The sequence below is a fragment of the Heterocephalus glaber genome, unplaced genomic scaffold (assembly GCF_053883595.1).
Source record: "Heterocephalus glaber isolate CG9 unplaced genomic scaffold, H.glaber_assembly_v1.0 deba00001773, whole genome shotgun sequence".
NCBI classification, from domain to species: domain Eukaryota; kingdom Metazoa; phylum Chordata; class Mammalia; order Rodentia; family Bathyergidae; genus Heterocephalus; species Heterocephalus glaber.
Genome location: NW_028258463.1, coordinates 2,775,848 through 2,789,262, shown reverse-complemented (window position 1 = coordinate 2,789,262; position 13,415 = coordinate 2,775,848). Strand labels below are relative to the sequence as shown.

The 13,415-nt window shown below is 36.9% G+C and overlaps 1 protein-coding gene across 7 annotated transcripts in view; it reads left to right on the top strand.

Annotated features, from left to right (window-relative positions):
* The window catches only part of Tom1l1 (target of myb1 like 1 membrane trafficking protein), a 42,639-nt gene that overhangs the window by 19,721 nt on the left and 9,503 nt on the right, over nucleotides 1-13,415 (top strand). For all 7 annotated transcript variants that reach the window (XR_002387592.2, XR_002387591.2, XM_004859770.4 and 4 more), the window contains 4 exons: nucleotides 3,295-3,428; nucleotides 6,623-6,683; nucleotides 7,056-7,173; nucleotides 8,477-8,573. Coding sequence is in view for 5 of the 7 variants with exons in the window: in XM_004859770.4 (XP_004859827.1) it covers nucleotides 3,295-3,428; nucleotides 6,623-6,683; nucleotides 7,056-7,173; nucleotides 8,477-8,573 (410 nt within the window). In the remaining 2 variants the exon portion in view is untranslated. The remainder of the gene's footprint in view (nucleotides 1-3,294; nucleotides 3,429-6,622; nucleotides 6,684-7,055; nucleotides 7,174-8,476; nucleotides 8,574-13,415) is intronic.

The following is a 13,415-nucleotide window of genomic DNA, read 5'->3' as shown; positions in this document are numbered from 1 at the left end:
ACTTGTTTCTCATTGCAAACCCAGGCCTGACCTTCTAGTGTCCATGGCTACCCTTTGGTTTACCCTCTGGGTGTGAATTAGTTCTTAAGCTAGTTTGGAAGCAACATGAAGGCGGTAACCAAAGCCTGTCTTTTTAAATCCTCATAGTACTTTGTACAGTTATGCATATTTCCAGTCTATGCTTTGTACACTGAATGAGCTTATTAAAGGTCTGTTGAGTCAAACAGATTGATTCTTTTTATTGAAGAATTAATGACAGGGCAAAAGAAGTACTTAAGACAAGAAGATTTACTGAAGAGAAAGGCATGCAGGGAATCAAATGTTGACAGTATTAAATAGGAAGAAAAAAGGAGTCACAGAATGTTTCTAATAAGTTAATGCTCTGGAGACTTGCGCTGATAATTCATTCTTCAGCAGAGGTGTGTATAAGGAGAAAAACAGTGTGAGCAAAAGCTGATAAATGTTTGGTTTTAGGCTGGGAAGGAGATAGTTTTATTTTGAGGGGATAGAGCCATTCTATGGGTTTCCTGCAGTCTGGGTGGGGAGAACTGGAAGAGAGGAAATATGTGAAAGTCAGGTAATAGGAATATTGTCATACAGATACTATTTCCAGAGGCGGTGGGTCCTGTTTGTACTTTTCCAAGGGACATGCTCAGCCATTTTTGTTGTGAGTGCATTGCCTGGTGTTGGTGAATGTGGGATGAATGTAGTTCCTGGTGAAAATGCAGGGAGATTGCTCTCACTTAATTCCCAAGTGGTTTGTGGAGGATAAGATCCATCTGGATGTCCAGAAGAGGAAGCTTTTAATGAGCTCCTCTTTGTTTTGCTCCAAAGCCTTCTGAATTGATTGTTAAATGTACTCTAGCACAGAAGCCTGCCTTTGCCTAAAGGGAGGTGATTCCAGGGCTCTATGATGGACACATGCACTAGCAGCTGTCACTGTGTTTTGACTTGTTCCTCCCGGCCTCCCATAGTTCCCCACATCCACAGCCTCACAAGTACCTGCTGTGGGGAACTCTGACCCATCCTTTTTGTCCCGGGTGCTTGATCTGCACTGTTTCCAGGTGGCGTGGTCCTCCTCTGAGACAGACATCAATTGCAAAGATAAGAGTGGGCTGGCTTTTGAAGAGGGTTTTCACATTCTGCTTTGCAAGCCTGCCGAGAGATGGGCTGCCTCTTTCATGTTTCCATTCCATCTGTCTCTTGAAAGGGCAAAGGGAGGGTCTTATGTGACCAGGGGCTATTGATGTTGGTTGCAAATTCATTTTAAATTAATTTCTGTATTTTAGTCACAGATATCTAACACCCATTGTATCTCCTTGATCTTGACCTTGTTCCAGTAAGGCTGCCAGTGAACAACAAGAGGAATAATTTCTGTACACTCTAAAGCGAGAGCAAAGAAAATGTTCTCATTCATCAGGGGAGTTATATAAAGTGCTGGCTTTTCCTTTGCATGATATTGGGTCCTGAGTAATAGTGCAAGTATTCCTTGATTGTATTAATTATCTAGATGAGTTTGTGGTGACCTCTTCTTAAATAACTACAATGTTTTTATCTATTACCCATTGGGTGCTAAGCATTGTAGGGGCTTCAGATACACCATTTCCTAGTTTACAACAACCCTGGGAGATAGTTGTTATTACTGTTGTACCATAGATTGGGGGTGGGACTTGAGCCTAAGGTTAAGTTTTAGCCTTTCTTCTTTAAATCCCTTATCAGGTATGTATGTATATTAGAGGCACCTTTTCTACTGAGTCCAAGGTCTCTTCTCTTTGCCTCGCTTTCTACCTGTCTTTGTTTTATTAACACTTGGACACACCTATCTGTTTACATATTGTATAAGATTATTTTTACACTACAGAGGGCAGAGTTGAGTAGCTGCAACAGAGATGAGATGGCACACAAAATAGAAAATACTTAATATCTGGAGCTTTAAGGCAAACTTTGACCCTTGCACCCCTGCTCTATACCATTGCTGATAGAGCCATGTACTTAGTACCGTTTTTCCTGGATGTTAGTTGCAAGTGTAAAAACCTAGTCTGTCATCTGTTTGCCTACTTCACTTTCTTTTTCCTTTTTCTTTTATTGTTGTCTTCTAAATATTTTCATGATTTTACGGAGGGTAGTGGGTTTTACCTCTAAGTCGAAATGCCAGTTAGTAACAGTTTGATTTATTTATTTAGAAATTTCCTGCCAGGAGTCTCATAATAGAGTGTTTAGATTCTAAATGGTTTTGTGCAGCATGAATTTTTCAGTGAGCCTTTCTTTCTTAAGGGAAAAAAGTCAGATTTGTAATTGTGTGAGGTTCCAGCAAGCCCTACTGCTTTCACTGTGAGAAGACAAATGTCCCTGTGCTTTTGCCTTATGTTAGTGTGCTATTACATGGACAAACTGTAGGCAAGATGGGGTAGAGGAAGTACTAATATTCATTGGATCCACCTCCCGTTTATTGGAAGTTTGCTTGCAAGGAAGTCAGTTGTATGGAGACAGTTTTCAAATGTCAGTGTACGTAAGAGCACTTTGAGGTGCTTGTTTAACGAATATGGGTGCCCAAACCCTTAGCCCTGGAGATTCTGAATCAGTAAGTGAGCTGTATGTTGGTGCCTCTGATGCTTATGAGTAAAAGCTGGTTGGGGGTGGCATCCTGGCTTGATGCAGTGATTGAGTAGACCAAAAGAAGTTATTATCTATGATTAGGTTTTAAATCCTTGTTCAGTTTACATAATGTGATGTAACTATAAACTTTAAGTGTTTAAGTACAACATAACTGGAAATAAAATTATGCCACTGTCAGTGTTTTTGAGCTACTACTTCTACCATCACTAATTATGACAATAACATTTTATGTTTATGCTGTGTAATTGTAGAGTTCCTTATTACATAGATCCCATTTGACTTTTATGACAACCCTTGAGGTAGATACAGCAAGTGGTTATTTTTCATTTATCAATGAGAAAACATTTAGAAAACAAATTACTTTCTTCCCAGTGTGGCACAGCTAGTAAGCAGTGGATCTGGAATTCCCACACAGTATTTCCATTTTCTAATCCAGTGTTATTTCCAGTGTACCATATAGTCCTTATGATATGTCTTGTGGCTTATAGAGAAAAACAGAAGCACGTGAAACTCACTGGCTTCCAACAGGGAAGATGAGCTGCCACAGTTGAATTCCTTGGTGGTCTCCTGCAGGTGAATCAGTGTGGAGGTGATTTCAAATGTACCCAGACTGGAGAGTCAGTTGTTTTATAGAGCATTCTTAACATGGAAGAAGAAACTTCTTTCCTTTCTTGACAGAAACTTTATAAGACGAGTCGGGAGATGCAGGAGAGGATCATGGACCTGCTTGTGGTGGTGGAGAATGAAGATGTAACCATTGAGCTAATTCAAGTGAATGAAGATTTGAACAATGCGATTCTTGGCTATGAGAGGTGAGTAGTTGGTGTGCCACCATTCATTCTGTTTCTACTAGGGTGTGTATTGGTCAGCTTCTCATGGGTGGAACAAAATACCCAACACCTGCAACTTATAGGAGAAGAGTTAAATTTGGTTCACAGTTTCAGTGGTTTCCATCCATGGTCTGCCAGCCCTAAGGCGGGAACACTGGTGGAAAGGTACAGCAAGCTGCAACTGCTCAGCTCATGGAGGCCAGAAATCAGAGCTGGGGAACAGGGTCAGGAGAGATCTACCTATCCCAAGGCATGTCCCCAGTGACTCATCTCCACCTTGGCCCCACCTTCTGATAGCAGGCTCAATTATGAACATTAGTGGATTAATCCACTGAAAAGTATAGCATCCCCATGATCCAATCACTCCTATGGAAGTCTCTTAATCTAGTCAAGTTGACAATTAAGATTAGTTGGCATAGAATGCCCACAAAGAATGCTTTTCCTAGATTCTTTTTCCTCCATAAGAGTGGCATTTAGGGTACAGTTTTCCCTTGTGTGGGCTCCACTCCCTGAATGCCAGAGGTGTTCATTCTAAAGTGACTTGCTAGACACCCTTAGAGCCACCACCCCTACTGAGAATTACTGGGTATTTTGAATTGCATAGCAGCTACATTTTAACAGGTGGATAAAAAGTGAGACCAGTCAGATGTAAGAGAAAAAGGTGGAAATGCTTAGATTCAAATCTAGCTGATGGTTTCTCATAAGTTGCATAACATCTTTAAGACCTTTTTTTAAAGGTATACCTATTTGGAGGGGTTATGGGTTTAAAATTTTTTTTTGAGGATTAAATGAGATAATGTGCATGAAAATACGTAACGGGGAGCTATCATATTAACACCCATTAAAAATTACTTTCTTGTCCTCTTCCCAGTTAAGGTTCCTCTGATCATTTTAAATGACTAGTTTGATTTGTTTTCGGTTTTTGGTTTTCTACTGATCATGAATGAACCAGGACCAATGGGATGAAACCAGTAGCTATAAAATGTAGTTTCTTTCCTTGACTATTCCATATTCACTACCTATTAGGGACAAGCTGTTTTTCAGAAAAAAAGACAGGGCACTGACTGATATGAGCCCAGTAGGCACGCTCTTTCTTCACACTGAACAAACTCACAATCTATGCTGCTCTTTTTTGTGGTGTAAATCTTTGTAAGGAGAAAAATATCCAAGAAAACCACTTTTTCAGTATAATGCTGCCTTCTGGTTTTCATTTGGGAAAATACCGTTGCAAACCATAAAACGCTGCCTAAAGGCCTCCTCTGAGAAGGGAGACATCAGGAAATTGGATTATTTCTGTGAACAGCTTGTTCTAGTTCATCCTTGAAGTATGTGTTGCCAAAGTGACCATGGTAAACATGTGATAGAAACATTTGAGTCCTGATATTCAGAGAGAAGTTCTTGCCTCTGGAAAAGATAATAGTCTTGTATTTTAGTTCACGGTAAGCACTGTGACAAATTACCACAAACTTAGTGGTTTAAATCAACACAAAATTTATTATCATAAGGTAATAAACTAAATTCACCAGGACAAGTCACAAATGGTGTCACTGGGTTAAACTTACGGTGTCAGTAGGGCTGCATGTCTCTGGAGGCTGAAGAGGAGACTCCATCTGCTTACCTTTTGAAGCTTCAAGAGGAAAGTCCACTTTCCTTATCTCGTGGCCCCTTTGCTCCATGCTCCAAAGCCAATGTCTGCCTCAAACCGTCTTATATATTATCACTGTTACTTCTTCTGTCTTTTTCCATGTTTAAAAACTTTTATGACTCCTTTGAGTTCTATCTATACTGTCCAGGGTAATCTTCCAGTTAAGGTGAGCTCACTAGCAAACTTTATTCCATTTGCAAACATTAATTCCCTCTTCCCATACAACCTACTGTATTCACTGGTTCTGCTGACTAGGCTATGGATCTTTTGAGGAGGGCATTATTGTACCCATCCTAGTCTGCCCTCTGGTCCCCAATGATTCACCTCTATCCCACATGCAAAATACATTCGCCTTGTTCCAGCATTTCCAGAATTCTCTACCATGACATGCAAGCAATAGCTGTGTAAATCAAGAGTGGAATTTGTCACCTAAGGCTTGATCTGGGAAGGTCGTTCATACCACCTAACACATAACTGACAAGCATACAAAGAGCCAATCTGTAAGTAGATGTAAATAAAAAGCATGCGTTTTAGAAAAATCCTTAAACCCAAGTGCATGTTCAGGTGTAGTATAAGCTTTTAGACTTTAGTGTTTAGGGACATGGAGTCAATGTGTTAAATAGTAATGCTATGTTTCTAAAGAAACTTTGAATTTGCAAAGCATTTCCACATTCATCTACCTCTACTATCTATATATCTATTTTTGTTCCTGAAAATAAGTTTCTGAAGAAATGGTCAAAAGTTGTTATTTCCCTTTAGCAGTTGGAGAGCTGAGATTCAGGAAATCATATGCATGGTCATGTAGCTTCTAGGTAATAGTGCTGCCATGAACCTTGGACTTCTACCTTCAGATTCATTAGTCTTTCACATCTGTTCTACTTACTTAACTGTTTCTCCTTTACATTCAGTGGGCAAGCAACATAAAATTAAATCAATGTTAGAAAAGGTCAGTATTTTTCATAGGTATCAAGTAGCCTATTAAAAGAAGATAAACAGTGAAGCATTAAAATTAATTCAAATATATCTGAATTTTTATGAAAAATTGTTTATAGTGGTAAAATAAGAAATAACATCAGTTGAGAACTTAGTTAAGAATAAGAGGAATGGCTAAAGGTGTAAGATTCATAAGGTAAAATACAGTGATGAAAAATTACAGTTTTGAATAGAAAAATGCTCACATTGTTGAATTAGGATGTACAGTTATATAAAGTCTCATTTCAACTAAGTTTTAAAAGCAGAGTCATTTAGAAAACAATTAGTAAAAGAAAATAAACATTGTTATTAAATAGTGTTAATTTCTGGGTGATAAATTATTAATTAAAAAAATACTTCACTATTTCCTCACTTTTTTCTTAAGAGTGTTAATATTCCATAAAATGGAAAAAGTTATTAATAGTACTTTACCAGATTTTGAATAGAGACAAGGCTCATTGTCATCATTCCCAAATATTTGTATATTTAAAATTTTTAAATTTTGTAGCATTTTCCTATCTGTTTTCTTAAAGTATTTGCATTTTGCTAACTCAAACAGGTTTACTCGAAACCAACAAAGACTTTTGGAGCAAAATAAGAACCAGAATGGAGCTACCAATGTAAGTGATTAGAAATGTTATAAAATAAACAATTGAATGTTTTACCAATTGCATAGGAAAAGAAAGGTTTACCTAAGAGAGGAGATACATGCATTGTAGAAGAGAAAATACATGCATTGACAATTTGAAGTGGTTTTGATGGTCTTGAGTATTTGTCTTAAGATGTCCTAAGGTCTCTAAATTAACAGGAAGCCATATAGAGGGTAAGATGTAACAAACTGTTACTGCCTGTTGAATGGAGAATTCTTCCTCAAAAATGCATACACATAGGATCCTTTCCTCTCCAAAGGAGTGTCTCTAGGGAGAAAGCTGTGATAAGTTAGATGACACTTTTATTTTTCTAAATTGCATTTTTCTTTGCTTTGTTTTCAGACCTCCAGGGAGCCTTCTGCTCCATCTTCTGATCTCCTTGAGCTAAGTCCTAGCCCCCTGATGCCTACAGCCACTCAGGGAGACTTCAACATCATGAATGCTCAGCTTTCAGACTTAGGTAAATAAGCAATTGGGCCATTTCAGACCAGCAGAAGAGCTTGATGAGAAACAGTTCTCCTTGGTTTCATGATTAAATGGCTCCAGAGAAGGAACGAAGTCAGTTTCAATATCAGAGAACACTATCAGGAGATGTAATTACTTCCTGGCAAATGGTGGGGTCAAAAGCAGTACAGGAACGGAATGGGGTGTGTCTAGGGGAGGAAGTCGTTGAAACTCATCCTTCTGGCTTAGAATCTCAGGGAATTCAGCTGGCCTGCTTTGCAGAGGTTCTCCAGCTTGAAAACCAATACCTAAATCTCTTCTGAACCCACACACTATCTGTTGTTATCTTTGGGTTTTCTGCTATACTACAGAATCAGGTAAGGGAATATTTGATGCAGAGAAATTCAGGAATTATGAGGCATAATCCATGCGATGATGAAATGTAGAGAGAAAAACAGGTTTCAAAGTCAGGAAAGTCCCAGTTGAAGTCTTATTTCTGTCACCTCTTAGCCACCTCACCATTGAGACCTTATAAAATGGGAACAATTGTTGCCTAAATAGGTTGCAATGAAGGTAAATGAAATAATGTTTATAAAATGCATTGTAGGTGTAGGGGTACCTGTCTTATCTAACTTATTTGTTATCATTTACCTTTACTCCCCAAAAGTATTGGTAAATTCTAAAATAAGCATAGTGAAAAATGCTAAAATCTAGTTGTACCAAACTAAAAGCACTTTCTTTTTCTTGTACATTATCTATTATAGTTTCCAGAACTAAAACCACTGAATTTGTGGCTTCTCTAATAACTTTCTTCATTTCTAAAACATTGCCTGTTGCTTGTAAGGCAGTGAGATGTATGGAATGAATTGCCATGGAGATTTTTCTTGTGTTTTCATCAGGAATTTCCAGAGAGGGGATAATTACTACCTTTGGGTATTTCACTTAAGTAATGGGAATTTAAGAACTTTGAGGAGAGGGTAGAGATCTGTGTAAACCATAACTTTTTACTTTTGTGCTGAATTATAGAATCCTTTCTATTCTGGATCCATTTGAGATTTCAGAAAATCCAATTCAATATTATTTGTTTCCTTTACAACAAGCTCTGTTTATGGGAAGGAATATCTTTCTGTCTGTCTGTCTCTCTCCCCGTGCTGTAAATACTACTTTTAAGTCTCTCTTAGGGGAAATATGATTCTATATATGGTGACAGACATATTTAAATTAATGCCTTTGATTCTGATTTTTGACTGTGGAAAATTCATTTTAACAACTGATTGAGAAAATGTTTTAAAACCGAACCAGTCCATTTTGTGTTCTAGGTTTCAGCTCTCCAAGTCCTGTTGTAACAGACAACTCAAATTCCAGTCTTTATCCACATGTGGACTTGCTAGCCTTGGAAAATACAGAACTATCCCTGTAAGTATGTCAGTGACACAGCAGAACTAACACTAAGGCGTTCTGATTCCTTATATTTCAGAAAATACGACATATTAGAAAAAGGTAGAGATTTAAGAATCACTCAGACCTGAGTTAGAATCTTAGCACTGCCTTCTCCTGGGATGAGATACCTAGCTACTGTGAATCTTCATTTTCCTTCCACAATACTTTCTAGGAGTCTTAACCAAGATTCATGAGAATGAACTCTGTATGTAAAATTCTAATACAGGACTTAGTATATAATAATCCTTCAATAAATTGACTCTTTTCTGTTATTTTTTAGTGGTCAGCAGGATATAGGGGCAATATAATGACAGAAGTGGAGGAAGATAAGCAAGGTTCAGAATCATAAGAGTGATGGCCACACCAATTTCATGAAATTCCTGGCACATAGCAAGTGCTCCATAATTCTTTTGTTCATTTCATATAATCTCCCTAGGAGTGCTTGGGTCAGTGCTGTGCTCATTATTTGTAGTGTACAGGAGAAGAGCCTGAGATTTAGAGAAGAACACTTGCCAAAGTTCACATAGTAAGTGGCAAGTCTGAACTGATAGGTCACCAAAACAGAAATATTAATGACCTACCAACTTATGAAAAGATACTCAGCTTTCCTTATAGTTAAGCATTTTGCCTTTAGCTCTTAAACTGGCAAAGTCCAAATGTTTGATAGCAAACTTTGTTGGCTATGGAAAGAGATACAACACTATCACAACACCATGCCACTCTCATAAGTGCAAGTGATAGCATCTATTAAAATTATAAATATGTTTACCTTTGTACCTGCAGCCTTATTTCTAAGAATTACACTGCATTCATGCAAAATCAGATATGTATAAGCTTATTCTTTACAACATTTTAGGCAATAGCAAATAAATGTAAATGACTCCAATATCCACTGATTTGGGACTGGTTAAATAAACATCAATGTAATATGTTACTGTACAGGTCAGGGAAAGAAATAGGCTGTGTGAGAGACAATCACCAATATATTGTTATGTGGGGGAAAATGATACAAATTAGTGTCTGTATATGATAATACATGTGTGTAAGAAAATGAGAAAAAAGCATATATATTAATATGTGCCTCTGCATAAATAAAAATAGGAAGGTTGCAGAAGAAACTAAAAAGAACAGTGATTTAAGTTTAGAGAGAGGCAGGAGAGAATAAATAGAACGAAAAACAATTGGAGTTTGCCTTATGACAAAGCCTCTGTTCCATATATATATATATATGGCACAATACAGTTCTGAGTCACATATCAAATGAATACAAAAAAATGTGCAAAGAGACTTCTTCATCTTATCTGCTTCATTCCCCGCCCCCTTCCCCTAATGTCACACTGTTTGCATCTGGGCAATCACTTTGTTAGGTTCTTATTTATCCTTTCAAAGTGTCTTTAGGTAATTGTGAATCTGATTTTTTCTCCTTTATCAAATAAAATGTGGCCTATTAATACATTGTTCTAAATTTTGCTTTTGTCTTTCATTTAACATATATTGACAGTGTTTCTATAGCAGTCAATACAGATCTTCTAAAAAGTTGCCTAGTGTTTTATTAAACACTTACATATCCAATCACTGAATTACTTTTTTATATTTAAAAGAGAATGGGTCATAGGGCTCAGAATAAGACATAAGAATTACACTGGGAATTCAAAAAAGCAAAGCAAAAATACCCCCCAAACAAAAGAACAAACGAGGTAAGAGAACAAGAGGAGAAAGGAAAGATTCATATGCTGGGAAAAGACGGAGTGTCAATAGCTATTTTCTAGACCATGAAATTGGGTCAGTACCTTAGGATGGCTACCTGTCTTGACTCCAAGCAGTGCAGGTAGTTGCCTGATAAATGTCTAAAATAATAGATTTGGTTATCCTGCTAATCTAGTTGGATACTATGAGAAAGAATGAGTAATACAGATAAACACTGCATTATGACAAATTTCTCCATAAAACAGTAAGAAAATAAGCTAGTTAATAGGAGTTTGTTTTATTTTAACTTTAACTTTTACTAGTGCATGTTTGTACTACATAATGATAACATTCCTCGTAAGGAGTTGGTACATGTACATAACACATCTTAATTCTTTTTTCCATGCCCTGTTCCTACCCTCCTTCCCTAATAGTTGTTTATTTTAATCTTTAGTCCAGTAGATTTCATACTTTGCTGTGCAAAAACATCACTTGAGTGACTGTTAAAATATGAAATTGCTAGCCCCTAGAAATTCTGATTCAGTAGCAGGAATCTTTAGTTTTAATAAGCATCCCAGGAATATTACAGAGCAGTGGTTTTTCAATCATAAGGAACCCTGTTATAAACCTCTACCCCAAGATGCAGATATTAAAATAGTTATAATGGTTCCTGAATTTCACTATGATGAAAGATAATCTTTAGAATCTGTAAGATTTTTGTTTTCTGGACTATCTTCTTAGATACATTTATAGAAATGTATAGATAAATGAAACTATAATTAGATTTTTCTTTTGTTCAGTACTGGGCATTGAACTCAGGACCTTTGAAATGAGCTATATCCCCAGCCAGCCCTTTGAAATTTTTTAAAATTTTTGAGACAGGCTCTCACTAAGTCACTAACTTGCCCAGGCTGGGCTTGAACTTGGGATTCTCCTACCTCAGTCTCCCAGCATGCTGGGATGATTCCACAGCGTGTGCCACCATACGTGGCTTAAAAAAAAAAGTTCTTTTTACACTGTCAGAAACTGAAGCTCTAAAGTTGACTGGGGCATGTATCTGAGCCAAAGCATATGCCTAAGACCAAACATAAGAGGCAGAATCAGCCATTAAAATGTTATATGGTCTTGAGATTTGTCTCTTCCTCTTGTGTTTGCAGTTTAATTTTTTCACCGTCCCGGAACAAGTGAGTTTTAAAATTATCCATAACAGGAAAGATCCTTATGATAATGGGATAAAGTCACAGGTTATACACCCACTTCCCATCAGGTAACAGACCGAGAAGAAATGCTTGCTTAACACTAATGTTTCCAGTAAGACATGAAATAGGACCACCATCCCCTCTCACTTGACCATCGAGGAAACCCAGGCAGAGGAAGTTGAACTTGCCAGTGGTTGCTCAGCTAGTACTGGAACAGGATTCAAATTCAAATGGATCTGACATTTTTTGAGATTTTTCTTGTTGAGATTTTGAGACTGGATCTCTATGTAGCCCAGACTGGCCTCAAACTTGAAATCCTCCTGTCTCACCCTCCTGAGGGTGCTGATTTTAGTATCTCCATTTTTTGTTTTTACTTGGATTTTATTTTAAGAATTCCCATATAGTAAAATGGACCTTGTGGGTTTTTTTAAGTTTGGTATACAGTTCTAGGAATTTTAACATATATAAAGAAATCATGTAACTCACTGAAGTCAGGACATAGAAGTCAATCTACCCCCCACCATGAACCCCTTAAACTTTCTCATGCTATTTTTTATAGTCACACCCTCTTGCCCGATCTCTCAATCCCTGGCAACATCCAATCTGTTCCTATCAATATAGTTTGTCATCAAGAATGCTATCTAAATAGAATCATAGAGTGTGTAATTGTTCTAAAAGAGATTGTGTCAGATTGTTTGCTTCATGTATTTTGAAGCTCTGGAATCAAGTGCATATGCATTCAGGAATATTATGTTCTGTTGGTAAATTAACCATTATCATATAATTTCCTTCTTCGTTTCCTACCATTTCCTTGCCCTTTGATTCTAAAATATGTATAAACTCTAGCTTTCTTTTGATTAACATTCTCAACATATCTTTTCCCTTCTTTTTTCTTAACTGTGTCAAAAATTGTAGCTTCTTGTAGTTAGTACATAGTTGGGCCACATTTTTTTGTATTCTCATAATTTCTGGCTTTTAGTTGATGTGTTTAGATCTTTTACATTTAATGTAATTTTATGTTGGACGTAGGTCTACCATTTTTTAATTTGTTTCCTATCTTTTTTCTATTTCCACATTTTAGTCTTCTTTTGGATTATTGCAGTGTTTTTATAATTCCATTTTAATTTATCTGCTGTGATTTTGACTGTATCTTTATAATATATATGTACATGTATAGGAGAACTTTGGTGATTATAATGTACTTAATTTTTTAGTCTACTTAGTGTTTAGCCACTTGAAGTGAAATCCAGAAACCTTATCATCAGTTAGATTTCATCTCTTTATATTTGTTATCCTTTATGTTACATCTCTATATATTGGAAAAAATACCACATGACCATGTTATAATTTTTGCTTGAAACCTGCAAGTATATTTTAAAGAACTCAAGAGGAGAATGGTCTCTTACACAACATTTACCATTCCCATTGCTCTTTCTGATAAAATTTACTTTCTCTTTGCAGTTCTTTTAGCAGTCAGTTTTGAACAGGCTTATCAGCAGCAGGGTCTCTTGTTTTTACTTTTATGTGAGAATGTCGTTTCATCTTTGTTCCTGAAGAGTGGTTTCAGTGAATACAGAATTCTAAGTTTGCAGCTCTTTTCTTTTAGCAGATTTTAAAGGTGGCTCCACTCTTCTGGCCTAAATGGAGAACTCTACATAGACTTCAGTGGACATTTCTTTATAGATAATGTGTTGTGTTTTCTGGCTGCTTTAATTTTTCTTTTCTTTTCTAATTTTGAGCAGTTTGCGATATCCGAGCATGACTTCTTTTGGTTTGTTTGGGCTTGGCTGAGTACATTAGTTTCCTAGGGCTACCATAAGAAATTCCCACTAACTGGGCAGTTGAAAACCACAAATATTTATTATCTCATAGTCCTGGAGACAAGAAGTCTGAAACTCGGTTCCTTCTCCACTTGTAGGGGAGAATCTGCTCA